At 32.0% G+C, this 26,460-nt stretch overlaps 1 protein-coding gene and 1 long non-coding RNA gene across 4 annotated transcripts; both read right to left on the reverse strand.

Annotated features, from left to right (window-relative positions):
- Positions 1-2,920: 2,920 nt before the first annotated feature.
- Positions 2,921-12,247, reverse strand: LOC130892183 (uncharacterized). Of its 3 annotated transcripts, XR_009059006.1 has the most exons (4): positions 11,306-12,247; positions 10,602-10,742; positions 9,839-10,085; positions 2,921-4,277 (listed from the first exon to the last, which is right to left on the reverse strand). XR_009059006.1 is itself a non-coding variant. In XM_057797420.1 (3 exons), exons 1-3 carry the CDS (start codon positions 11,559-11,561, stop codon positions 4,207-4,209), a joined length of 468 nt encoding a protein of 155 aa, XP_057653403.1. In that variant the 5' UTR covers positions 11,562-12,247; the 3' UTR covers positions 3,198-4,206. The 3 variants fall into 3 exon arrangements, 2 of the variants coding, with proteins under 2 accessions (XP_057653403.1, XP_057653395.1); XM_057797420.1 differs by lacking the exon at positions 9,839-10,085 and having other exon boundaries at positions 3,198-4,277; XM_057797412.1 differs by lacking the exon at positions 2,921-4,277 and having other exon boundaries at positions 9,361-10,085.
- A 12,464-nt stretch (positions 12,248-24,711) lies between these two features.
- LOC130897458 (uncharacterized) lies at positions 24,712-26,199 on the reverse strand. Its single transcript, XR_009059703.1, has 2 exons — positions 25,860-26,199; positions 24,712-25,063 (listed from the first exon to the last, which is right to left on the reverse strand). It is a non-coding gene; the product is annotated as an uncharacterized LOC130897458 (long non-coding RNA).
- Between the last annotated feature and the right edge of the window lie 261 nt (positions 26,200-26,460).

Raw genomic sequence — 26,460 nt, forward strand, 5'->3', positions numbered from 1 at the left:
GGTGATCGCGAATTATTTATTTCCTAAGTCTCGGTCTGTCGCAAGATATTATTAACATTGTTTGTATTCTATTAAGTTAACCTTGTTGATTTTGATCTTCATTCATCATCATCCAAGCCATGGTTATTATCGTTGAACTCGTCTTCATAATCCATTGAATCGGATTCTGTAAAATTAAATGTAAATTTTAAAAAATGAATAATTTGTGAATTGATTCGAACATATTCAACTTACCAAGAACATCGGTGATTAAGTCACTCACAAAAGATGGAAGTTGACCTCCTTCGAACCATTTGAAGATTAATTTGTTGTCCTACTCTATCCAACCATAATCCAATGAGTTTAAAGCAGTAGGTTGCTTTTTGTAAGCATTTTTCCAAATCATAGGAATATAATGAGCTCTCAGAAATTGTTGGTGAAGTTCACTCTTACACGGTGGAATTGAGGTTGGGTCAAAATTTTGCACTTTTTTGCTGAAATTTTCATTGATCTCTGAAGCTTTGTAATTGCGGACAAATAGTTGGAATCTTCCAACATCGACGTCCTGAGATTATTTGGCATTGTAGAGTTGGCAAACAAATTGAATAACATTAAATAGGTTTTGTAGTTGGTCCTTTGTTAAATTTTCTTCAACAAGAGCAGCAAATGCTTCTTGGAATTCTGTACTTTTTTAGCAATGTAAAAGGATTTTTTCCCTTTATTAAACAAAAGCGGGATTAAAATCACATCCGGTGAGCGCATGGAAGCCGATTAAACTTTTAGCTAACAATTCACCAAGCTCTGTATAAATTTTTGTGATGTATTATCTTTCTTTATTTCCTATTCCATTGAGCATCCAAATATTAGATTTAGAATTCTTCAAGTGTGCCATATTACCAACCATTATGAATAAAATCTCAGTATCAGAGGCTCTGATAACAATAATCGACTGCTTAGCGATATTGCAAGCATGATAGATTATTTTTGTGTCTGCTTCTTGCTGTGAATTCTTCGGGAGGAATATTTCGATGCAATTTGCAAGAATTTCTTCGAAATACTTCCGAACGTTTTGGGAACTTCTTTCATAGAATGGAGAATGAAATATCCATCAATTAAGAGTACATCTGCACTACGTGGCGGATCTTGATCTAAATTTGGTTCAAGGCATTTTACAAGTGCAGTCTAGTCAGTTTTACTGAAACCACCATCTAGATGACATAAAGCAAGAGGTACTGGAGTTATTGGAAACGATAAAATTTTTAAAACATCAATATGGTGGTCCATTGAAATTCCCAATAAACGTCTCGCTGCAACTTAATATCTTGATGCTTACCTCCAATTTTTATAGACTTCTTTTTCACAAGTAAACTTGAAAAGTTATGTATAGATGTCTTTTTAATGGCTTTTCAAAATCTTTTTGGATCAGATGCACATTCAGATATAAAAGTTTAATTCCTCACCGATTCTTTGGATATTTAACAGGACTCTTCAACTTCAGATGATGCTGCTTTCCCAGAAGCTATGTTAAATAACTGATCTGGCGATAAATCTAAGCTGAATGGATTCACATATTGATCGAACGAGTTTATTAACTTCTCAAGTTGATGACAACTTTTTTTGATATTATGCGGCTGTAGTTCTGCTGAAATATTTTGCTTCTTAGATATTCCTAACTCTTCTAAAGCATGTGTAATTATTGTTGCGCGGATGTCTTGACTTCTTGCCCACCGTTGGCGAGCCGAGATCGAGTTAGTCAGATGGGCGATACCAGTAAATGTTCCCGCAGCATCTGCATTGATGGTCTGCTCTAATGTGAGGTCAATAGGCTACCTTGAGAATGGTTTATTGGTACGCTCAATTCCAAAAAATCCTTTTTGGAAGTCTTGCTCTAAACCAGGATGAGTTGTGGAAACTTTTGTTAAATTATAATGATACTGGACAGTCCACTTCGCATAATTTTGATGGTTGAAAGCGAAAAATAAATTTGTGATTTTTGGTAAGATGTCAAGATATAATTGGAAATCACCTGCTCGAATGCTGCTGCTTAGCTGTAAATAATGGTTAACAAGCTTTATGTAAATCATGTAAAATTGCGCAGTTTTACCATGTTCACCATTTATTGTTTGTTGCTCATAAATAACATAATCATTGTAAAGTTCTTTCAAGCTTTCATTATGAATAAAACAGGAAAATTGCTGACAATTTTGTAATATTTGAATTTCCTCTTCGATCTCTTCAGTTATTTGAATATTTTGAGATGTTAAAAAAGATCTAAATTGCATTATTTATAGCCCTAAAGCCACTATTGGGTGTAATCTTTTACATCCATTAAAATGCTTGCCCTCAATGAAACTTGAAACTGATCCACTAGCCAGCATTTCGCTGTCAACAATGATGGTTGCTAAACCACAATCATTAATGAATTTCCCGATCGCCTTGAAATATGACATCATGATATGAAAAGCACCCAAGTGTATAAAAAGTTTTTGGAAAGTTTTACTTTCTATAGCTTGGATTTGCAGTGCAATTTTGACAATAGCTAAGTCGTAAGTCACTTGCATGTACTCTTGATTCAGTTCTTGCAAAACTGACATGGATTGTTGCATAGTTGCCAACACTACTGCATTGCTTGTTGGTGAGTCATTAATTGGAGTCAAATACGAAATTAATTGTTGTGAAGTATCATCAATCATTATTTTACTGTTAAAACCAGTCCACATAGGAATATCTAACAGTGTAAAAGCATGACTTAGCATCCAAACAATGTCAATCTGCTCGTAAAGACTCTTATGTACAATAATATTAACCTCTTCTTCATTTTCAGTTTGAATATTAGTAGTTTTTTTTCAGTTTTTTAGAACACTGTGGTAACTCATATTCAATAGTTTCAAAAGATCGTCGTTTATTATTTGTAACAACTTCAGTTTCTTCTTCTTCAACATTTTTTTTTTCGAGGTTGTGATCAATGTTTTGGTAAATCATCCCAACCGTATCATGCAGAGTGTCTTTACCATTTTTGGTATCAACAAACCGGTCGAAATTATCAAAAGCCATGCCTGTCGAACGATTTTCATTTTTATTAATTGCCTCTGGACACATTCCAGTACTTGAAACTGACGAATACGTAGCTTCTGTCTCTAGCTCCTCGATAGCATTATAACTTATACAATGACCGTAACGATTTATTATATCTATAACCTTACGACTGCTTGTAAGACTTTTTAATGCCATACTTAAACAAATGTGCTTAGAAGTCTTGATGGAACTCATATAAATTATGTCCTGTGACAGAGAATTTACATGACGTTGAAAACTGCCACAATTCCTGAGTTTACGACTGTAACCTCCAAAAATTGATGAAAAAAAATCTGCAATCATTGGTGGTGTTGAACATTCACCTTTAATTAGTCGTTGGCTACTTAAATAATCAGGTAATTTTGTTTTAGTTATTCCTAAAATTTCTTGTCTCAAAATGGCAGCAGCTGCTTGCAAGGTGTCTTGGTCTTTTAAGTGCGCAAATAATGAATCATCAATAGTTGAAATGCCTTTAGGAGCAAGAACTTTTTTTCTGTTTGACACCAAATTTGAATTTTATCACCAAATTTCCGGTGAATGTTCTCTTCCAAATAGTGTATGGTAAATATTGATGTTGCATCTGAGTCTTCACTCAATTCTTTAAACATGTCGAAATTCTCTTTATGTAAATATGAAATAAAAATAACAACGTCCCCGCTTTATGACATTCTCTTCAATTAAATTACAAATTTCTTTATAAACAGTTTCATGTATTTCTCGAGAGATGTGCCATGAAGTGCGGACAGGACTTTTCACCAATGATTGTTTTTGTTTCCCGAAATTTTGTCGACAAATATCATGGTAATATACTTAATGAGGTAAAATTTTGTATTTTTGTCAAATTTTCATTATAAATTTTAGTATCTGGCTTAAATTTTGATAAGATGCTTATTTGAAATTGATCTTTGCTTGAAGTACGCAATGGCTCATTTTTAGACTTGAATTGCTTTTTTGCAAAAAAAAAACACAAATTCAGATTTGCTGAAGACGCGGTATCAGAAGTCTGAACCGTTGATGATTCTGTGGAATCTTCCAATGGTCTTTCATCGATCGGCTGATCTACTTCGGCGTCAATATTTTTTTCTACAACTTCATTTGCCTCAGAAACATTCACGTCACTCAAAACAGAATCTTCTACCATGTTATCATCAACTATTGAGCTATCAGCTGATGTTGATGATTGTTCAGTTGCAGACGATGTAATGGAACTTTTTTATTGGCATCTGTTGAAAAAAATTTTTTTTAAAAGCTGTAAACGTCTTGTAACAACTACTATGATACACTGAATCGAAAATTTCCTTCGGTAAATTTATATCATTGTACTTTAATTTATGAAATTTTTGTAACCTCAAAATTTTTCGACATTTCACCATAGTTTCTTCCGAAAATATTGATAATTTTCCACTTTTTGACGTGCCACAAAAAACACACTACACTTTTTCCTTTTCAACCGCCATAATCACAAATATATTAAATAGATAATAGTCCAAAATTTTTGTACAGTAGCTATAAATCGTTCTGGTTTTAAGTTTTCTCCAAAGTATAATGCATGAAGTTGTTTAGGGTCAACGTATTCTTTAACAAACTGAATTATATTATTTTCTAAGTCTCTCTTAGATAAAATTACAAATATACGTGTATTTTCAAAACATTTTTCTCTTTTAGTTCTTATATCATTTACTTCGCCACTTGGATTTGATTTTTATAAGTGTTGAATGATCTATTTGAAATTGGTATTTCTAATATCAGGTTTTCTAAAGAATAGTGTATTGTTTCTAAGTCTGAGTCTCTGTTAAATGGTGGTCGTATTTGAATATCTAATATAATATTTATTTTATTATTTGTATTTGTGACATTTTTTATTTATTTTGTATGATTTGCTCAACATCGTCCAAATATGATAAATCAGGTAATAAGTCGTCATCTATTGGTTCAAAATCGTTTGGCAACTTTTCTATTTCTCGTTAAATTATTGAATCTAAATCATCAATGTTAATATTTAACGTTTCCGTGTCTAAAGCGTTTACATCACAACCTGATTTTGATCTTGATAATGGGTCTGCATTCTGCAACTAGATTAGATTTTCCTTTTAAATATTTAATTTCATAATCATATTCTTCTAATTTTAGTCTCCATCGAATTAATCTTGAATTTGGTTCTTTAAGTAACATTAACCATTGTGAAGGTTTATGATCTGTATATATAGTAAATTTTCTTCCAAATAAATAAGGTCGATAATATTTACATGGCCATACAATTGCTAATAATTCTTTTTCTATTGTTGAATAATTTGTATCTGCATCATTTATTGTTCTTGAAGCATAAGAGATTCAATGTCTTCTTGAGACAATACTGCTCCTATTGCATACTTTGATGCATCAGTTGTCAAGTCGAATTTTTTATTGAAATCTGGGTAGCTAATATAGGTTCTGAAGTTAATAGTTGTTTACAAATGTTAAAGCAATTGGTAAACTCTTGTGTGTGTTCTACTATTTTGTCTTTTTTCAAGCATATTGTGATTGGTTTTGTAATTTTAGCGAAATTTTTTGTAAATTTTCTATAATATCCTAATAATCCTAAAAATGATTTAATTTGTTTCTGCGTGTAAGGTATAGGGAAATTTTTTATAGCGTCAATTTTTTTGGGTTGGGTTTAATTCCTTCTGGTGTGACAATGTGTCCAAAAAATTCTACTTCTTTGCATAAAAATTCGCATTTATCTAATTGAATTTTTAAACGTGCTTCTCTTAATTTATAAAATACTGCTTGTAAATTTTGCATATGTTCTTGTACGCTTGTACTAAATATTATAATATCATCCATGTATACTAAACAAATTTTATTTTGTAGTTCTTTTAAAATTTCGTCCATAACACTCTGAAATGTTGCAGGTGAATTTTTTAATCCGAATGGCATTCTGAGAAATTCGTAATATCCATTATCTACACTCAAACCTGTCTTTTCTATTGAATTTTCTGACATTTGAATTTTGTGGAAACCACTTGCTAAATCTAATGTTGTAAAATATTGAGCCCTTCCTAATTTGTCTAATATATAAGTAATGTTTGGAACTGGATATCTATCAGAAATAGTTTTTTCATTTAATATTCTATAATCGATTACTAATCTCCATTTCTGTTTTCCGGATGTATCCAATTTTTTACTTACAATCCAAATAGGTGAACTCTAATGGGAGTATGAAGCTCTTATTATCCCTTTTTCTAACATTTCATTAATTTGTTTTTGTACTTCTTCTTTATGTATGTACGGGTATCTATAAGATTTCATATGTACCGGAATCTCGTCAATTGTCTTTATCGAATGTTTTATTTGAGATGTAAAAGTTCTTCTGGTTTCAAAAAGAAAATTTTTTACATAATTTAATTATATTATTTTTTTCTTCATCATTCATATGATTGGTTCGAATTAATTTACTTATATCTATTTTGTGTTGATTATATTATAATTAAAATTATGAATTTCATATTGACTAGTTTCAAAAGGATAAACGTTTATTCAAAATGTTGTCTCGCAACAGTAGGTACTTCCGAAGCAGGAAAGTAAACGGCGAGCATGTTCTCGAAGGCATGGATATTCAACAGCATTTTTCCAGATTTCTATGGGGATCCTTTTTAGCGTTAAAAAGGGATTTGATGATACAATCTTCCCCAAAATCAATTAACTCCATTTGTAGTTCTGCAGAAGCCTCGGATATATCTATTGAGTGTGGTTCAAATGCCAGTTTCATAGCAGGAGTGTGCTCGTCAGAAAATCTATTAGTATACTCTTCTATTAAACAATCCAAGACACCTAGATATCCATCGAATATTTTATTTTCACAGTTCTGCTCATTTTACATTTTAGCTGGCTCCGGGAAGTGTTCTGCAGATATTTCCGATCGACAAAGCAATGTTTTCAAAAATGATAATTTTTTTCTAAACGCTTGGATATTTTGCCACATTTCATAAATATACCCCGTTTCACCTTGCAGGTGAATATTTAAATTGTTTTGTTTTGTCATCACATCAGACAAAAATGCAAGCTTTCTGAGAAATACTTCATCTGATAGATCACATTGTTTTCCTTGTTCTTGATAAAAGTTTAAAATTTGTCGTCGTAAAGACAAAACTTTTATCAAAACCTGACCTGTTGATAGCCAGCGAACCTTGCAGTAGTATGGTAGGTCAATACTATACGTTTCCTCATCTAAAGAGAGCATCTGCCGAAATTCACGATGACGCATTGCATTTACGCGAATATAGTTGACAATGGCAATGGTTCTATCCAGAGTGTCTTGCAAAATGGTAGATTTTGCGCAAAGATTTTGCTGATGCAAAATTTAGTGAAATGATATCAATTTTTTCAAGTTCAAGTTTTCCTTTTTTAACAAAGCAACGAATCCTTCTTTTTTGCCTCTCATGGAAGGTGCGCCATCGGTGCAGAGACTGACTAAATTACTGACATTCAATTGTAATTTATTACATACTTCTTTAAAGTTTTCGAAAATATCGGCTCCGCGAGTTCTTCCAGATGGGTACCCAACGCAAGTAGTTCTTCGTAACATTGAAAACCTTTAGTTATAGCACGATTAAAATATAAAACTGTTTATATTTGTCGACAATTCTTGGATCTAACATACTCACTGCTTCAACAATACATTCTTTAATTATTTCAATGTCACTAAATGGTTTGCCCCTTTTTCCAAGTATATGTGTTATTTTATACGTAACAGCAACTGCAGCGGAATTGTGATTTACAAAGGCACTAAAAGATGCCTGCTGATGATGCTTGTCATTTTTCAGCTTTTGAAGTGCAGCTTTTCGTGATTCACCTTCTAAAGTGAAATATTGATGTTCTTTATGAGTCAAGTAGTGTTTATTTGCATTCGCTTTTTTTAAAGTACTTAAAACTGTATTGTAAAACAAACACATCATTTAATCTTTCTCAGCAGACAAAATCTAACTCCCATTCTACATTAAATGTTCTGTTTTCATCACCTAATTTTCTCCTCTTACTATTTGACATGATGGATAATAAAATGAATATCAAATAATATCTTTAACAAAGTGTATACAATAAAACCGTGTAACTGCTATAAGCACGCACTGTTAACTACAGTTTGCTGAAGATCGCAACAGGGAAGCGTTGAGAGATGCGAGTCAGAGAAGCCAATGCAAGGTGTGACACTCAAATGGGAGATCTGAAACCGAGTTTTGTTTACATCTTAGACAAGGTAGTTGGCGCTGCTAGGGCTACTTTAAATATTTTTTTGCAAAGACAATCAGCTGACTAATGAATTGCTCTGTGTAATCGATGAGGCAACCAATCAATATCGATGTAAACATATCGTCTGCTAGCATGTGACTGCTCTGTATGACAAATTTTGTAAATAATATTTTGTAGCTTTATTTTATTTTCAAATAAATATTACATAGAACATTATTCGTTTCTTTTAGATATGTAAATTACATAAACAATGTGGAATTTTCAGTAAAGTGAAAAATTATTTATTTGGATATAAAACCAACATTTCGGCAATACTCTGAAAAAAGCATAATTGATTTCTGAAATTCTGAAATTTCCAAATAAATAATTTTTCACTTACCTGAAAATTCTACAATTTTTTAATTCCCAATATTCCTTCTAAATTAAAAAAGAAAAAAATAAGAAAAAAGAAAAAACACACACACATAAGCCAGCTTTTTTTTCGTTTAGTTCATTCTTATTGCAACTTGGGGGCGCTAAAAACTGTTTAAAAAATTAACATCGGGTGACCAAGTCTGAAAAGGATGGTCTGTGGGTCAGAGCCTCACTCATACTAGTATTCTGACGTCATGTTACAATATGACTGTCTTTGGCGGGATTTTTCGCGCAACTGTCATGGCGTTGATGTGCAATAGTTGTTTGAAACGAACTCTACCATTTTGTACTAGGTGGCAAAGGGCCGCACAAGAACCTCGCGGACGCCGCAGGTTCCCCACCTATGTAGTATATACATTGTGGATAATACCTTTCAACAATTGGAGGCTTTAATATTGATTTGTTACTTCCTGTATCTATTAATAATTTTAACTTTGGATTTTTAATTTCAATATATGACAACGGATTATTTGCTGCAATATTTATTTCAACTATTTTTAATTTTTCTTCCGAGGCTCTTTTCGAAAATTTACGGTTTGTTCGTTATTCTCTTCCAACTTAAATAAATTTTGAAAATCAATTATTTCTTCTGTTTCTTCTCCATTTTCGTTACAATTATTATTATATAACTCTTCCGAGGTAAAATTTGTTCTTTCGTTCCTCGATTGAAAATATCTATTATTACTCGTATTTTTATTATTATGATTAATATTTACATGTCTACTGGGTCTGTCTGTCAAATTTCTCGATGTCGTAGACATCGGTTCTGGTATTGGTAATCGGTTTGCAAGTATTTGGTTTGGCCGGAACACATTTTTCCTGGTGCCAAACACTTGTGCGTTCGTTGGATAATTTAGTCTTCTTTGTGGCATAGGGTTTATATTGATCGGTTGACTTGGGAAGTTATTATAATTATTATCATTATATCTTCCATTATTATTAAATTGATTTCTATTATAACGATTATTATATTGCTGATATTGTTGATAAGAGGGATTATTATTATTATATTGATTGTTTCTATTATTTTTTATTTGATTCATTTTAAAATTACTATTATTATTTTGTTGTACTTGTTGATCATAAATAGGCCTTAGTAAAACTGCTGCGTTTGACAAAAATTTATTAAAATAATTAATCATACCCAATACTACCCTCATTTCTGTCACATTTGTTGGGTTTGGTGCTGTCAAAATAGCTTGAATTTTCTTAGGATCTGTCTTCAAACCTTCCTTACAAATGACGTGTCCAGCATACTCAATTTTGTCCTTGAAGAATTCACATTTTTTTGGATTAACTGTCAACCCCGCTTTTTTTAGTATTTCCAAAACTTTCTCCAATGTTGCCAGATGTTTTTCTTCTGTTTCTCTTGTCAAAATGTAAAATGTCGTCTAAAAAATTTATAACGTTGTCACAATTTACAAAAAGTTGTTCAATATATTTTTGGAAAACAAAACTTGCAATTGTTATTCCAAATGGTAATCTATTGACATTATATAATCCCTGATGAGTGCTCCATGTTAAAATCTTTTTAGCTTCCTCATCAACTTCAAATTGGTTGTATGCCATTGACAAGTCTAGTTTCGTGAAATGCGTCCATTTATATTATTTAGAAAAAATTTCCTCAGCGCAAGGTAAAGGATATGTTATATTTTCTTTTAGAACTTTATTAACCATCAAACGATAATCTGCACACAGTCGAATATTGCCGTTTTCTTTTAAAACTGGTACCAAAGGTGTTGCCCAATCTGACGTTTCTGTTGGTGTGATGGTTCCTATAGATTCTAATCTATTTAATTCATCCGTAATTTTTTTTCGAAAAGCTAATGGGACGGGTCTAGTCTTATAGAAAATTGGAGGTGCGTCTTCTTTAATATGTAACTTAATTTTACCATAATTAAACTTACCAATCTTCTTAGTGACAACATCCGGAAATTTTTTTAAAATTTCACCAATTCTTTTATCTACATTGACCTGATTCACCACCTCGAACCCGACACCAAATGCATCCAGCCAGTCGACTCCCAATATATTTGGTCCACCATTATCTATAACATAGAGTCTTAATTGATTAACCCTTCCTTCATACCCCATGTCAATTACAAAATAACCTTTTGGTTGAAACGTATTATTATTGTAACTCTTTAAAATAATATCATATTTTTTTAATGAATTGAAAACAATTTAAATATTCATTTAGGTTTATCGCTGAAACTGCGCTGCAACTGTCTATATAAAACCAAAAATAATTCTTTTTAATTTTAACTTGGACCTTGAACCGGTTGCAGCTCTTATCTAAAGAATAAGTATTTTTCAAACAAATATTACACTTTTTATTTATATTCACGCTTAAAATTACGATTCAACACTTTAAAATTTTTTACCTGAACGGTATTGATACTTTTTTTTTGATTGATTATCAGTTATTTTTGATAAATGCCAACAATTGTTTTGATTTTCATCTAAATCTGAAAAACTATCGGAATCGCTTATTTCACTTGATGCATTTTGATCAACAAAATGAAAATTACGTTTGTTTTTACAAGCTTTACATAAATGTCCAATTTTGTTTAAACTGTTACACCTATAATTTTTGTAACAACATGTTTACCATTGCAAAACTGACAATTATTGCTCCTTGATTGTTCCTTCCGTTCCGCCATGTTGCTGGCCTTGCGCGGTGACTGACGATTGCGTACTTTTATTTCCTGTCCTGATCTTCTACCATTTGCAACACCATGATACCCAACTTTTCCCGCCGATTTTCTCTTCACGAAATTTAAGGATTTTCCATTTTTGTTGTGGTCCTTCTTAATCGTGAGTTGAACCATTTTGTCCAAATCCATTTTATTATCTTCTTCGCACATTCTGTCGAAGATCGGTCCGGCTTTCAACCCAGTGACGAATTTATCTTTCAGAAAAATCGACAAATTCTCACTGAATTCGCAATTTACCGATAACGCTCGCACTTTTGCATACCATTCTGCTACTGTTTCATCTTCTTCTTGCTTTGCTTCATGAAACTTCCTTCTTTCTCTAAATACACACGTTTTTGGACAATATTGTAACTTTAAAATAGCTATTAGTTCATCTACAGTTTTCGTATTTGGGTTTGATGGATAGCATAGATCTCTTAACAGTTTAAAGGTATCACTCGATATCAAACTCAAAAGTGTACTAACTTGTATTGAATCTTTGGTCTCGTTTGCTTTAAACGATTCCTTCAGCCTTTCGGTATAAATTATCTAACAGTCGACTTCTGGATTGAATTCCTTAAAATTAAAGTTGCTTAAGGCCATCTTGTTTGACGCGAATGTCCGACACGTGCTCTAGAGGAATTTACCCGTTCTTTCTATTATTTTCACACATATCGCCATTTGTTATGTCCTTTTTTATTCTTTAAAGATTAATAAAACACTGGACTTGAAATTTACAAACTAATATACATATTAACTTGAGTCTACACTACGAATAATTTACAACAAAGTTAATTTCTTTGACGGTGGAATCTATGACGCGGACAACTTGCACCTATCGCTGTTCCAGGTAGAATGGAGGTGGAGGAAATAGGTGGTTCTCGTTGTTTCATTAAACCGGTTGTCCTATGCGGTGCCATATGTACCGGATGTCACAGTAATAATTACGGTTTACTATTAATTTTAGCAGATTTCATATAAATTTCACGTATAAGTAATACTAAAACGAAGATAATTTACAGTGTGATACATTTGAAAGAAGAAATATGAGAATTTCAATTTTGGGCTCACCTTGTATATAAAATAACAAATAATTACAATTTTATCGACTACGGGGATATTGCATTTTATAAGGAAAGTCAGTAAATTCTTTTTCTTTGACGTACCTACAATAAGTTACAGAGGGTTCTTTTATTTACCTAAGATTCTCATATAAATATGCACACACCTCTCAAAGAACTAAGAAAAAACCTTATTCTCATATTTAAAAAATTATGTTTCGCTCGTTCGAGATAATTTCAAAGAACGAACATGAAAGACATCTAATAAAAAAATGTGTATTAAAATGACCCCCTAATACTCAACTTTCTAACAAGATTGGCACACCCTGTATATCAATATTATTTTCTATTGGATACAAAGAGAACTAAGCACTCAAAAAACAATGTTTCCTAATGAAATTAAAACTCAAAATTTATGGAGCCCAGCTATTCAATAACAGATGGCACTATTGGGCATTAGAAGAATATGTAATTCAATTTTTTAGAGGTTTCCATATATATTTCCGTGATGGTAGACAAATTATTTAATAAAAATATGTTTCTTCATTCTGACACAACTTTGGTCTTAATAAAAAAATGAATTAGTATGAAAATAACAGACGCCATCTTCCTTTCAGTATTGTAAATAGGTGATAAAAAGTTAAGAGCCGAGGCATACGAAACTAATATTGAAATGAGCTCAGTATGGCGTACATGGCGTACATAGATGGCGTTGCTAGTACTAACATATATATAAACCAAATTTACGTTTTTGCAAATAGAATAAGTGACACAATTTGCTAATTTGTGTCCTGAGTAAATACTTTTGATTTCAAGATGAATTTGTGCCTTTCCATTTTGCAAATCCATTCGTGAATATTTCGTTACTCGGTTAAATAGATACATAAATGGAAATCACCACAGAAATTTCCATACTCAATTTTTCGAACTTTGTTTTTATTTGGAAAACGCAAAATTTTCAAAAATAAATCGTAAAGTTTAGGGGATGGAAGCTGCTATTCCAAAAGCATAATACGAATAACCGTCCTAGTCTTCAGATCTGGCATCTTTTGAACATCATTTTTTATAATATAAAATCATTTATCATTGTATACTTTAAAACAAGTGAAAAATTCGTCGCACTCTTGCTCGTCGAAAGGAAATTTCCAAGAAAAATAAAACAAAAGAAATTTCAATAATTTCATTTATTTCATAATTTCATTCCCATTATTTTTTGACAATAAGTAAAACGTAAACATCATCATCATAGAAAAAGACAAACATTTTCATTACACACAATTATAAAAAAAAATCAATCTCTCAACATTGTAGTTGTGATATCTCAAAAAAAAGTGAAATGAAAAAATGTTTCTTATTTTTTTACAAACAATCATCTCCTGTATATTATAATTAATACATGTAAATTGGAAGAATGTGAAAGAATAAAACATTTTAGCAAAACCTAGGCACATGGAAGTTTACACTAAACTAACCAACACTTTTCATGTCGTTGAAAATTTGATCAAAAATGGAACATTTCGTTTAAAAAAAATCATATATTTGTTATGTTCAATTACTTTAGGGACATCCTATATAAGTAAATAATATTAATATAGCTGTAAAAGAAGAATTTCTGAAAAATGATTCTCCCACTAGAAATTGTACGTATACATATATGTATATAAATTTTCCATTTTAAATGAATATACTAACTGACCATATTTATGATGACATAATAACTTATTTAGAGCTGTTTTGAAAAATTATTTTGATCCCCTGTATATATAAAAGTGAAAGTTTACTTCTACGCATTAAAAATAATTAAAGTATTAGTTTTTGTTTGGAACCTATAATGGTTATATTCTGAATTTTTAAATTCTTTTTATAAAAAATCTAATTTTCAAAATGTACAGTTGTTACGATACTGAAATGCCCACATTTTATAATTTTTTAAATATTTGGAGAAAATCTCAATGACCTTGTTTTAAAACGGTTTTATTAGAATCTGCAGAAAAGTTCATTCTTTATCAGTTTTTGTTTCGAACCTATAACGTAACATAACCCAACGTAACCCAACATAACCTAGATTAAATTAACATAACCCACATAACCTAACATAACCCAACATAACCCAACTTAACCTAAAATAACCTAACATAACATAACCGAACCTAACCTAACATAACAACATAATATAACTCAACATAACCTAACATAACCCAGCATAGCCAAAAATAACCTAGCATAATCTAACATAACCTAACATAACAACCCAACATAACGTAACTTAACCTAACATAACAACCCATCATAACCTAACATACCCTGACATAACCGAACATAACCTAACTTAACCCAACATAACCTAACATAACAACCTAATATAACCTAACTTAACCTTTTTTTGTGGATCGGAAAATCTTCCAAAGACTTCTGGGAAGTTGTACCAGGTGTGCTGGATTCATCCACGGAGGTGGACGACTACCAGCTAAATAACCCACCGTCTTCTCCACCGACGTATATGGAACCGTTCTTAGTGAACATCGCGTCACATGCGCCGGCTCTACTCCTTACTCCGTTTTCTTCTCTCACTTACTAAACCTATAAATAAATATATAAGATAAATAAAAAAATATAGTGTAACCTAAAAGGTCACATTTTAGGCTCCGACTAAGCTCATCATGTTAATGTGTGTTGTCAGGGTTGCTTGCAAGATTTTGCTGTGTTTAATATGTACAGAAATTTTGTATGCTTTCAAGTTCCAAATAGGGCGCCACTCAGTTTTTTAACCTAAACTGAGAAAAGTATAGAAATAGGTTGAGGTATCTTTAGGAATACAGCTACTTGTTGAAAATAAAATACAATGATTATAATGAAATAAATTTTACAAAAAAAACTAATAAGAGTTGATCTGACCTTTTACAACACATGAAACTCCCTACTTGTCAGGAGAATACAAACAGGAGCACAAAGGACAACATTGAAACAAAAACTGCCTCTACGAACAACTTAAAAGCATGTTTTTAACTTAATAGTTTTCATCTAAAGGAATTTGCCAGAAGGCTTTTTTCAAATCAATTGAAGATACATACTTAGCGTTTCTCAAAGATGGTAAAATTCAATTAATATTAGGTAAAGGATAAGTATCACAAGTTGTAACTTCATTTAATTTTCTACCATAAAATACAAATCTATGTTCTCCATTGGTCTTTTCTACCAAAATGACCGGAGAACACTAAGGACTATTGCAAGGCTCTATAACTTTGAGTTTTAACATATCAGCCAACTTTTTATTCAATATATCCATCATATATGGAGACATAACAAAAGGTTTTGTTTTAAAAGGTTTGACATCACCTGTGTCAATAGACACCTTGATTTTATCCGTACGACCTAAACGATCTTCACTACAAATTTCTTTAAAAGATTCTATTATATGTTCAGCTATTTTTCGATTTTCCAGAGAAAGATCATCAATTGAATATAATAAAGGAGGTTCAACAAAAGAGTCATTATTAACAACATGAATATTCTCCAGATTACTTTCAATATTCCAAGTATCATTACTAAAATTTACAATATTAAAAATTTTTGCAAAGTCACAACCAAAAATAGAAGAATGGGGTAAAGATGGTACCACATAAGCAGAAATAATTCTACTTACATCGCCAATCTGAGCTGGTAGGTCCACTAGGCCTTCTGCTGTAGAACACTTCTTGATAGTGTCCCCTGTATTTGAACGTTTTCAAAATTTTTATTCCAACCGAACCAATAACTGATGCTGTCGCACCATTATCAAATAAAACTGTGATATTTTGATTGTATAATCTAACTTTTATATAAGGTCTGTTATCATTCGGTTTACTAGTAAAAAGAGGTGAAATATTTTCAGAAGACAAAGAATTAATATTTTCAAAATATTTAGAAACAAAGTTTAAAACACTATTTTGATTTGATTTAATCTCATTTAGGGAGGGTCTATATTTGTTAGGATGAAACAGCAACCCTGAATAGTTACTCCTGTCTAGTTTTTAGAGTAACGTTATGCTCACCACATTTATAATAAAACACGATCTTTTTGCTTTACAGTCTCTAAAAGAATGATTAGCCAGTCAGCAATCAAAACAAATATATTAATTACCAGAATTATTATAATTTAAATTCGTTGGATTGCCCGCTGAAGTTGAAGGTTGTGGATTTTCCAAAGAATTATTGTTTACTGTGGAATTTGTAATGTTGGGCCATAACGAGGGGTAGAAATTAAACAGCAATAGAACTTCACGATTTTTTTATTGTCTTAATAGTTTGGAATTACCTTTTTACAATGAAAGATGACACATAATATTGGTTCATAATTACGATATAGTTTACCTACGTAGACAGTTAATTGCAATATCACCAAAACATAGGTGACCTGGTTATAAATAATTAACAGTTAACATAGTTAGAGATATAAAAAAATAAAATAATTGACTTAAAGGGCACCACATCTCACATTCAGTCTCACGGGAAAAAGAAATAAGAGAAATGTGTTGCTGACCACATAAGAAATACAATTTATATTCCACATCTAAAACAACAAAACAAAAAAGAAAAGCTCGTTTTTTTTTGAAATATTTACTTATGATATAGGGATCCCTTCTTCTAAAACTAAATACTAAATCCCAAAAATAATTGCTACCCAAAAATACGTTTCCTATTCCTACTTAATAAATAGTACTTAATCTTAAATTATTTTTGTAGTCTGAATCGCACACTATTTATATATTTATTTTTTCACTATATAACTGCACTCTGTTTTTATGCACTGTAATAATCTTATTGTCTCTAAGGTTTCTTAGATCACAGTTCACATTGTCGCAGCTAACGATTGAGAATGGGCCTTTATACCAAGGATCGAATTTTGATCTAGTATCGTTTGTTATCGTCACCAAATCCCCAGGGTTTAGGTTAAGATATTTTGAATTTTGATCGTACTCTATTTTACGTTTCTCTTTTGCCCTAATTAGAAAATCTTTAGCTTTTTGATGAGAAATTTGTAAGCGGTGTCTAAGTTCTAGTTAGTAGTTGTCGGGGTTGTACAACGGGTCAATTATGTCAGTCAGAGCGTTTGGCAGCTCAGCTCTCCTCCCGAAAACATGTTCGAAGGGTGTATAGTCATGATATATACTGGGGGTCGTATTGTAACAGAAACTATAAAATTTTATCCATTTGTCCCAGTCAGTGTGTGTATCGTTAACGTACATCCTAACATACTCGTTGAGTACCCGATGATTTCTTTCACAGCCACCTATACTCTGGGGATGGTAAGCGGTGGAGAATTTTTGTTAGATATTAAGTAGTCTGCAAACTTGTTCTAACACTTCGTTTTTGTATTCCGTTCCCATATCAGTCCTTATCTCGCGCAAAGGACTGTAAATTAAAATCAAGTTTTCAACTATGGCCCTTGCGATAGTTAAGGCATCTTTATTGGGTTCCGGTGTTATGACAACATATTTTGTCAATTCGCATTGAGCTGTAACCGCGTAACAATTTCCGTCCGATGTCTTAGGAAATGGTCCTATGGTGTCTATACACGTAATATCGAATGGCCGTTGGGGCGTCGATGTGAGTACCATCGGTTCCCTATGGCCAATTTTACTTTTATTCATGTGACACTTTTGGCATGATTTGACATAGTTGGCTACATCCTTAGACATATTTTTCCAACGAAACTTAGTCCTAATTTTCTTTAAGAGTCGCTTCTGCCCGCAATGACCACCAAGGAGTAGATGATCATGGTACTCTGCGACAATTTTTTCTTTTTCGGCTTTATTTGTGATAATTGTAGGTTTATCATATAGTACTATATTTAAATTTTTTAACATAGTTTCGCCCTTTTCTTCAAAATCATTAATTGTGCACATAGTAAATATAGGATCCTTAATTTTTAATTTTAATTTCTTAATGTTATTCTTGCTAGCTAGAATTTCAAGCTGAGACAACAATTTCCCTAAAGAAAAATTGTCGATAGCAAAATGTATTGTTTCTATAGCGCTGATTTTGTTCTTTTGACCCAGAATTACTCTAAGAGAATTATTTTGTGGGCTACTTTTTTCGGTAATGGTCGAATTTGTATCTGGAGTACGCTTTGTCATTGAACGAGTTATAGCGAAAATTTTTGTAGATGTGGCAGAGATGTTTTTAGGATTTTCGACGTGAATACGAGATAAGGCATCTGCGCCTACGTTATCCTAACCTTTAATGTATTCTACCTCAAAGTCGTACTCTTCTAAGTCTAGACGCATACGTGTTAATTTGGAAGAGGGATCTTTCATAGTAAATAAATAAACGAGTGGTTTATGGTCCGATCTTACTAAAAATTTATAGCCAAAAAGATATGGCCTAAAATACTTAATTGCCCAGTGTATAGCAGCCAATTCTTTCTCAATTGTGGCCTTGTTAATTTCGCCTTTTGCAAAAGGTCTCGATACATAGGCGATTGGTAGTTCGACTCCATTAAAATTTTGTGAAAGAATTGCTCCACAGGCCTGTTTGGAGGCATCCGTGGTTAAGATAAATTGTTTTCCAAAGTCGAGGTATTGCAGAATTTTAGGTTTTAAAAGGTAACTTTTTAGCTTTAAAAAGGAGTTTAGGCACTCTTCGGTCCAAACAAATTTCGAATTCTTTTTTGTTAATTTGTTAAGTGGAACTGCTAACCCGGCAAAATTTTTAATAAAGGGACGATCAAAATTTAAGAAGGTAATGAAACTTTTGACCTCATCGGCGTTTGTAGGTACTGAGTATTTGTTTATATTTTCGAATTTTGACTTGACAGGTAAAATTCCATCGCTTGTATTAGTATGACCTAGATAAGAAACATTATTTTGAAAGAGTTTACATTTGTTTGGGTTTAGCTTAAGACAATATTTTCTGCATAAATCAAAAACATTTTTTAAGTTACTAAGGTGATGACTTATAGAACAGCCTATTACAATGAGGTCATCCATGTAAAGGAAGGCTTTCTCTGGGGTTATTCCCGAAAATGCTATGCTCATCATACGAGCAAATGAGTTGGGAGACACCTTTAGACCGAAAGGTAACCTGGTAAATCTGAATGATCCCGCATTTGTACTAAATAAAGTGATGTCGCGAGAATTTTCTTGTATTGGAACTTGATGAAAACCGGCTTTTAAGTCTAAAGTGTTGAAATATTTTGCCCTTCCTAACTGATTTAGAATATCATCTATCCTTGGTAAAGGAAACTTATCAGCCACTAATTTTTTATTGAGCAACCTGTAGTCCACAACTAGTCGCCATTTTTTATCTCCGTAATCAGATCTTTTGGGCACTAGTAAAATGGGACTATTGTAATTGGAAATAGAGTATTGTAATTGGAAATAGAGGGTTCGATAATCGAGTCTTTTAACATTTTTGATATTTGTTTATTTACCTCTGAAATTTGAGAGTGAGGCATTCTATAATTTTTAACATAAACTGGACTTTGGTCAGTTAATTTAAACTGCTGTTTATAAAAATTATTAATTGTTAGACTATCATTCTCCAAACAAAAAATATCGTTATATTCCTGACATAGATTTACCGTTTCGGCTTTTGCAAAATCAGGGATTTCACAATGTAATTCCTTCAATAATAACTTATTACGCTGGTCATCGGCACACTTCTGTGATACATGCAATATGTTAAAATTTTGCAGATTTTCAGTTTCGATTTCAAAGTTTTTAATTGTCACACTTTCCAATGTCGTATTTAAGACTTTAACAAATGGGCTGTTGGGGACGCAATACTGATGGCTATAAAAACTCCAGGGGCCAATTCTTGGTTTGAGATAACTACGTCCGATTTTAGATTACATAATTGCTCTGCTTTTCTTATAACTTCGCAACGAGGTGGAATAATAAGAGTATCGTCATATGGGGTATTAAAAATTGGCAAAATTATTTGGTTATTATGAATCTGCACCGAAATAGTCCAATTTTCGTAATCTAGTATACATTTATATTTAATAATGAAGTCCCTTCCTAGTATACCATCTACAGGGATTGGAAAATCATTTTCAACTACATGAAAAATATGATATACCGAGAAGCCGTTAAGAAAAACTTTTGTACTGGTGGATGCAATGGAACTTGTATAGCCTTTGGTAACCCCTTTTATTCGGATGTTATTTGTCCTAATGACTATTTGCTCAGGTTTAATTTTGTCTCTTTTGAAGATAGCTATGTCCGCCCCTGTGTCAATAAGCAAAGTAACATCACGGTTACCTGTCATTTGGGTTTTAATAACTACGAAATTAGAAAGTGAAAGGTCCACGTTAAATATATTTACTGATTCCCCAAGGGACCCTGTTGGGGAAACTCTCTGTTTTCCTGCTGAAACCTAGAGCCGTCAGGTTCTCCTTCATATGCTCTACCGCCTGTTCCTCTCGCTCTAGAATAACTACGGTTAAATCTATTACTATTACTCCTAAAGTTTCTGCTATATTGGTATTGGTTGTTATTAGTATAAGATTGATCGTGAGATTGTCTATATTGATGGCCAGGAAAACGACTATTATGCGAAACCCTTGAACTCCTACGATTATTGTTATAGTGTCCTGAAAACTGACCCCTAAAATTTTGCCGTTCTATGTATAAAACACCAGCGCTATCTTGAACATCTATTCCTACGAATTTAGTTAGTACTTCACGAGTGTTAGAAAAAGTGCCTGCTTCCATTATTAATTTGACTTTTTCGGACCTAGTATTAGATTTAATAGCTTTGACGACCGCATCAGTGCAATATATTTCTGCTGTATCAGCGGGTACTCCTTCACTAATGTAAGCTCTTTTTAAACTACCTATGAAGATTTCAATTTCTTCGGCGTATTTAACATTATCTTTATTTATTTGTTTTAGGTTAAGAAGTTTAGAGTTAACTGATTTCGAGCTTTCGGTTTTTATATTGTCTTTAAGTTTTAGTATAATTTGGGTTAAGGTCGCATCGTTGCCGGTAATTAAGTCTCTAGCTCTACCGCTAAGTTTTGTTTTGACGTAAGCCACTGCATTTGCCTCGTGACCTGTCGAATTTGCATTGAGCAGTGATAGCGCATCTAAAAATGTCTGTAGCTTGTCTGCACTTCCGTCAAATTCATTCGATACTAGTTTACTAGCTAAGTTAAAAAAATCGATAGTTAAAGTAGACATTTTTAAGTCTCTGTCAGGCGTCAAATCTTGATCTGAGTCAAATTCAATAGTTTTGTCTTTTATTTCGGGGTTTATACATTCAAGGCAAGAGCTACCCTATCTCTAACGGTTGTAAATAGTTTCAATACTAACTGTTTTTGTTTATCATCCAATGACGGGAATATTTTCTTTACTATCTCAATGAATGTATTATAGTTATAAATTAAATTTTGTAAAACTTCGTTTCTTACTCTACTTGATTTGGGGACTAATGTCTTTAAAATTCTCTTAGATTCATTAATTATGATTGTTTTTATATCGGATCACCTTGTAAAGACCGACTCCCAATCAGAAGGCATAAATTAAAATAATTATATAAATACTACTAAAGCCCAATAAAATAACCTAGCACTACTAACAAACGTAACTAATTTTTAAAAGATACCCAAATTTATTTTAAAACAGCGTTATTAAATATGTATGTAATAAATGTTATATCATAAATTTTAATTAATTATATATAGTCTATATTTGTTTAAAAAGAATTCTGAAATGTGATAAATTGTCCATCCGTCAACGTTCCATAAAAAATACTAGAATCACCTCTGCGGTAACCCTTTCTAAGCTGTAGTCCTACTATAAATAGCAAACTGAACGTAATAACGTACATAAGCACCCTTATGTCGGTGGGCATTTGCAAAAAGGTCACACTAACTTCCACAATGAAGTTAGAATTGACTAAACCGCTGCTCGCAACTTCACTTTCTTTAGAGTTTTTAGTACCCATTTCGAATTGGAAAAAAAGTCACTTAAGTTCACTTTTAACTTTCATCTGAGAACTTTCCCGAACGCGCGTACACTACGAGTATCTCAAACGCGTTGGATCCTGGAATCTTCTGGCAGGATCGCCAAGTAATGTTGGGCCATAACGAGGGGTAGAAATTAAACAGCAATTGAACTTCACCATTTTTCTATTGTCTTAATAGTTTGGAATTACCTTTTTACAATGAATGATTACACATAATATTGGTTCATAATTACGATATAGTTTACCTACATAGACACTAAATTGCAATATCACCAAAACATAGGTGACCTGGTTATAAATAATTAACAGTTAGTGTACAGGGTTTATTCATAGATAGAGATATAAAAGAATAAAATAATTGACTCAAAGGGCGCCACAAATTAATATAGTTTTTATTGAAATTATTTCTGTTGTAATTAGAGTTTTTATGTGTGAAATTTCTACTTTTGGAGTTAAAGTTCCAATCATTTCTATGACAGTTATTGTCACAATCTATAGTTGAAACTTGATGAGAAGTTTGTTTGCATTTTAAATAAGATGCTTCTTCTAACTTTTTGCAAAGGGAATCTAACTGATCAATTGACGTTATATCTATTAAGGCAAGTTGACTAATATACTCTTGAAAAAGACCTTGTTTAATGTGTTTAATTTTTGAAATCTCTGGAGCCCGATGTGATAAGTGATTAAATAGTGTCTCTAAGTGTGAAATGTAAACTGCAACCGGTTCATTTTCCTTTTGACGGCGGTTACTAATTTGTTCCCAAATTAAATCTTCATTATCTGAATGAAAAAAATCTTCTTTTAGTTTGTCTAATAAAGATTTCCAATCGTTTACTCTACTTTTGGCGCGTCTAAACAAATAATAAGCACCACCTGTGAATAGTTCGACAGCTGATGTAAAAAGTTCTGCATCTGAAACTTAACATAATTCTGCCAATTCAGAAATTCTTTCTAGAAATGGATACAATTTTTTTGGATCTCCATTAAATTTAACATTCCAATTAGAAATAGGTGTTTTATTGGAAGAGCAAGAAGCGTTTTGTTGAATAACTTGAGGTACAGGTAAATACACTTTGATTTAAAGTCTGTTTAACATTAACATCTTGAATTAATTTATCTAATTCGGCTTCAAGAGGCATATGATTCGTTTTTAAATGCTTCTGCTCCATATTTTTTTTTTCATAATTAGGAATCTGTACATTTTTCATTCTCCCAACTAAATGAAAATAAGGAGATTTCAATTTTTGATAAGAATAGTCCTGATCTGTACCATCAAATTCATCGACCAAAGATTTAATGGAAGTGTAAATAAATTTATATTGAGTTAAATCTACTTGAGTTTTATTTTCTGGAGTTTCCTTTTTCAAAAGTTCATATTCCACCGTATGCTTAGAAATATCCATAATTAAAAATTAGATAGCTTTATCAAAGTCAAATAAAAGAACCGAAAGCTAACAAAAATTATATTCAAAAAATACCCCGTATAAATGCTAACTCTTGATGGTCCAAAGAGAAAAATCCAAAATGTAATAGACCTTAATTTGAGAAAAAGAAAGTTTCAACAACATACACTGGAATTTGGATTAATACTCAATTAATTCAAGTTAAAATTTCCACAAAGGTGTGTCTAACATGCTTGAAATCACAAAAAAACTGTAGTGCTTTGCCCACATAAAAAATTGACACTAAATCATAGGGTACATAGAGAGTATAAACCAATAAATGTTTTTATTTAACAGAAAAAATCAATATTTCATAAAAAAATTTGGGTACCCTATAAAACAAAACAAAACAAAAAGGAGCTTAATTTACGCTAAGTTAATCAGCCATAAAAAAATTGCAAAGTTTAACAGAAACTTAGACCAGGTGAGCAAAGTCCAGTATATCTAATGTTAACATATCAAGATACAATAGCAAATTAACTATACTTAAATAATTGATCAAGATATCACTTTGAAGACTGATTAAAAAAAGAAGCCAAAATAAATTATTTATCAAATTTAAATTTAACATAGGCTTTATAGTAAAAAAAGCAACCTGCTAGTTATATGTAGCATAAGTTGAGAAAAAATCTATAAAGTTAAACTTTGTCAAAGAATTTTCAAAGAAAAACGGAAATCAAATCTAAACAAAGAATTTTAAATACAAAAAAAGGTCTTATTTAGAAACTTATTCCCAAAGATACCCATCTTTAAGCAAAAGTAAAATAAATACCTACAATTGAAATGAAAAAGTTTTTCTGAAAAAAAATTTGAGAAATAGGTTTTCTAAAAAGAAAATAAAAAAATTTGAAAAATAAACACACAAAATCAGATAGTTGGGGCCATTTATGTAACATAACAACCCATCATAACCTAACTTAAACTAACATAACCTAACATACCCTGACATAACCGAACATAACCTAACTTAACCCAACATAACCTAACATAACAACCTAATATAACCTAACTTAACCTTTTTTTTGTGGGTCGGAAAATCTTCCAAAGACTTCTGGGAAGTTGTAACAGGTGTGCTGAATTCATCCACGGAGGTGGACGACTACCAGCTAAATAACCCACCGTCTTCTCCACCGACGTATATGGAACCGTTCTTAGTGAACATCGCGTTACATGCGCTGGCTCTACTTCTTACTCCGTTTTCTTCTCTCACTTACTAAAACTATAAATAAATATATAAGATAAATAAAACAATATAGTGTAACCTAAAAGGTCACATTTTAGGCTCCGACTAAGCTCATCATGTTAATGTGTGTTGTCAGGGTTCGTTGCAAGATTTTGCTGTGTTTAATATGTACAGAAATTTTGTATGCTTTCAAGTTCCAAATAAGGCGCCACTCAGTTTTTTAACCTAAACTGAGAAGAGTATAGAAATAGGTTGAGGTATCTTTAGTAATAAAGCTACTTGTTGAAAATAAAATACAATGATTTATATTTGAAATTATAAAAAAACAGGTTAAAAAAAGTTACCCGCAAAACTCATTAGTTATGGTTTACAGTAAATAATGAAATAAATTTTACAAAAAAAACTAATAAGAGTTGATCTGACCTTTAACAACATATGAGACTCCCTACTTGTCAGGAGAATACAAACAGGACCACATCCGTAAATGCGGTCAGGAACCAAAGAAATTCATTCATTTAATAGTCCCGGACTAGGTAGTTCCACGAGTCAAAGTTTGACGTTAAATCCAAATTAATGTCGTCTAAGTTTTAAACCCCAATAAAGGTCCTATGTCTAAAACTAGGTCCCTAATTAAATTAAAAAGAAAATTGTACAAAATACAATCTGTGAAAAATTTCGCCAATTCATAGACTACTAAAAGAAATAATTTATAACTTAATTTTTTAACATTTCCTGAATGCAATAAAAAAGGTAGTCAATAATTTGGAGCCTAACCTAGTTCATAAGACATTAATTAGAACTATTTCTGCTTTTACAAAAAAAAGGATCTTACCTTCCTTTTTAACGAAGGGAACTACTTCTTCTTGGATGTCAATTAACAATTTAATATTCCAGAATTTTTGAAATCGGCGGAAGGCTCCTTTAGGCCAGCTAAATCCCGCTTTTCAAAAATATCTGGAGAAATTGATCTTAACGCTACCACGGTCGCTTACCAAAAAGAACAAGGTAACTACCTCGCCAATCGTCAAATTCTCAGTCAGAAATATCACGACTTCCGCAAATATAGAATTTGGAGCCAAATTTAAAAATTTATAATCAAATCCATAATGAAAAATTCCACATCGGTTGACAGTCAAAAGTAAAACATGAATGAAGTTAGAAGCAGACTACTTGAGCAAAATCGGGTCACATGTCATGACGACAATCTAGTCAGGTGCAACAATAGCTCAATTTCAAAGACACCAGCAAATAAATCACTCCTCAAAACAACCTTTCAACGGATTGAACAACTAAAAATCAATATCAAAATTTACAAAATACTGCACGAATAACTTAATTCATGAACAGTTAACTAGATGTGGCTCTAACCTTCTAAGGGGAAGCAACTTGGCTTTTACAAGCAACATAATTCTGCAACCAGTTACACCACGTCT

The sequence above is a fragment of the Diorhabda carinulata genome, chromosome 1, assembly GCF_026250575.1.
Source record: "Diorhabda carinulata isolate Delta chromosome 1, icDioCari1.1, whole genome shotgun sequence".
In the NCBI taxonomy this organism is placed as follows: domain Eukaryota; kingdom Metazoa; phylum Arthropoda; class Insecta; order Coleoptera; family Chrysomelidae; genus Diorhabda; species Diorhabda carinulata.

Bases quoted from the DNA above. Each gene is read 5' to 3' on its own strand.
- LOC130892183 (XM_057797412.1), bottom strand. From the start codon at position 11,561: ATGTGCGAAGAAGATAATAAAATGGATTTGGACAAAATGGTTCAACTC. The intron at 10,743-11,305 runs GTAAACATGTTG...TCTATGTTATAG, and splicing joins TAATTGTCAGTTTTGCAATG to ATAATGGTGGACCAAATATA. The intron at 10,086-10,601 runs GTAAGTTTAATT...TAAATTTTTTAG, and splicing joins TGTTGTCACTAAGAAGATTG to ACGACATTTTACATTTTGAC.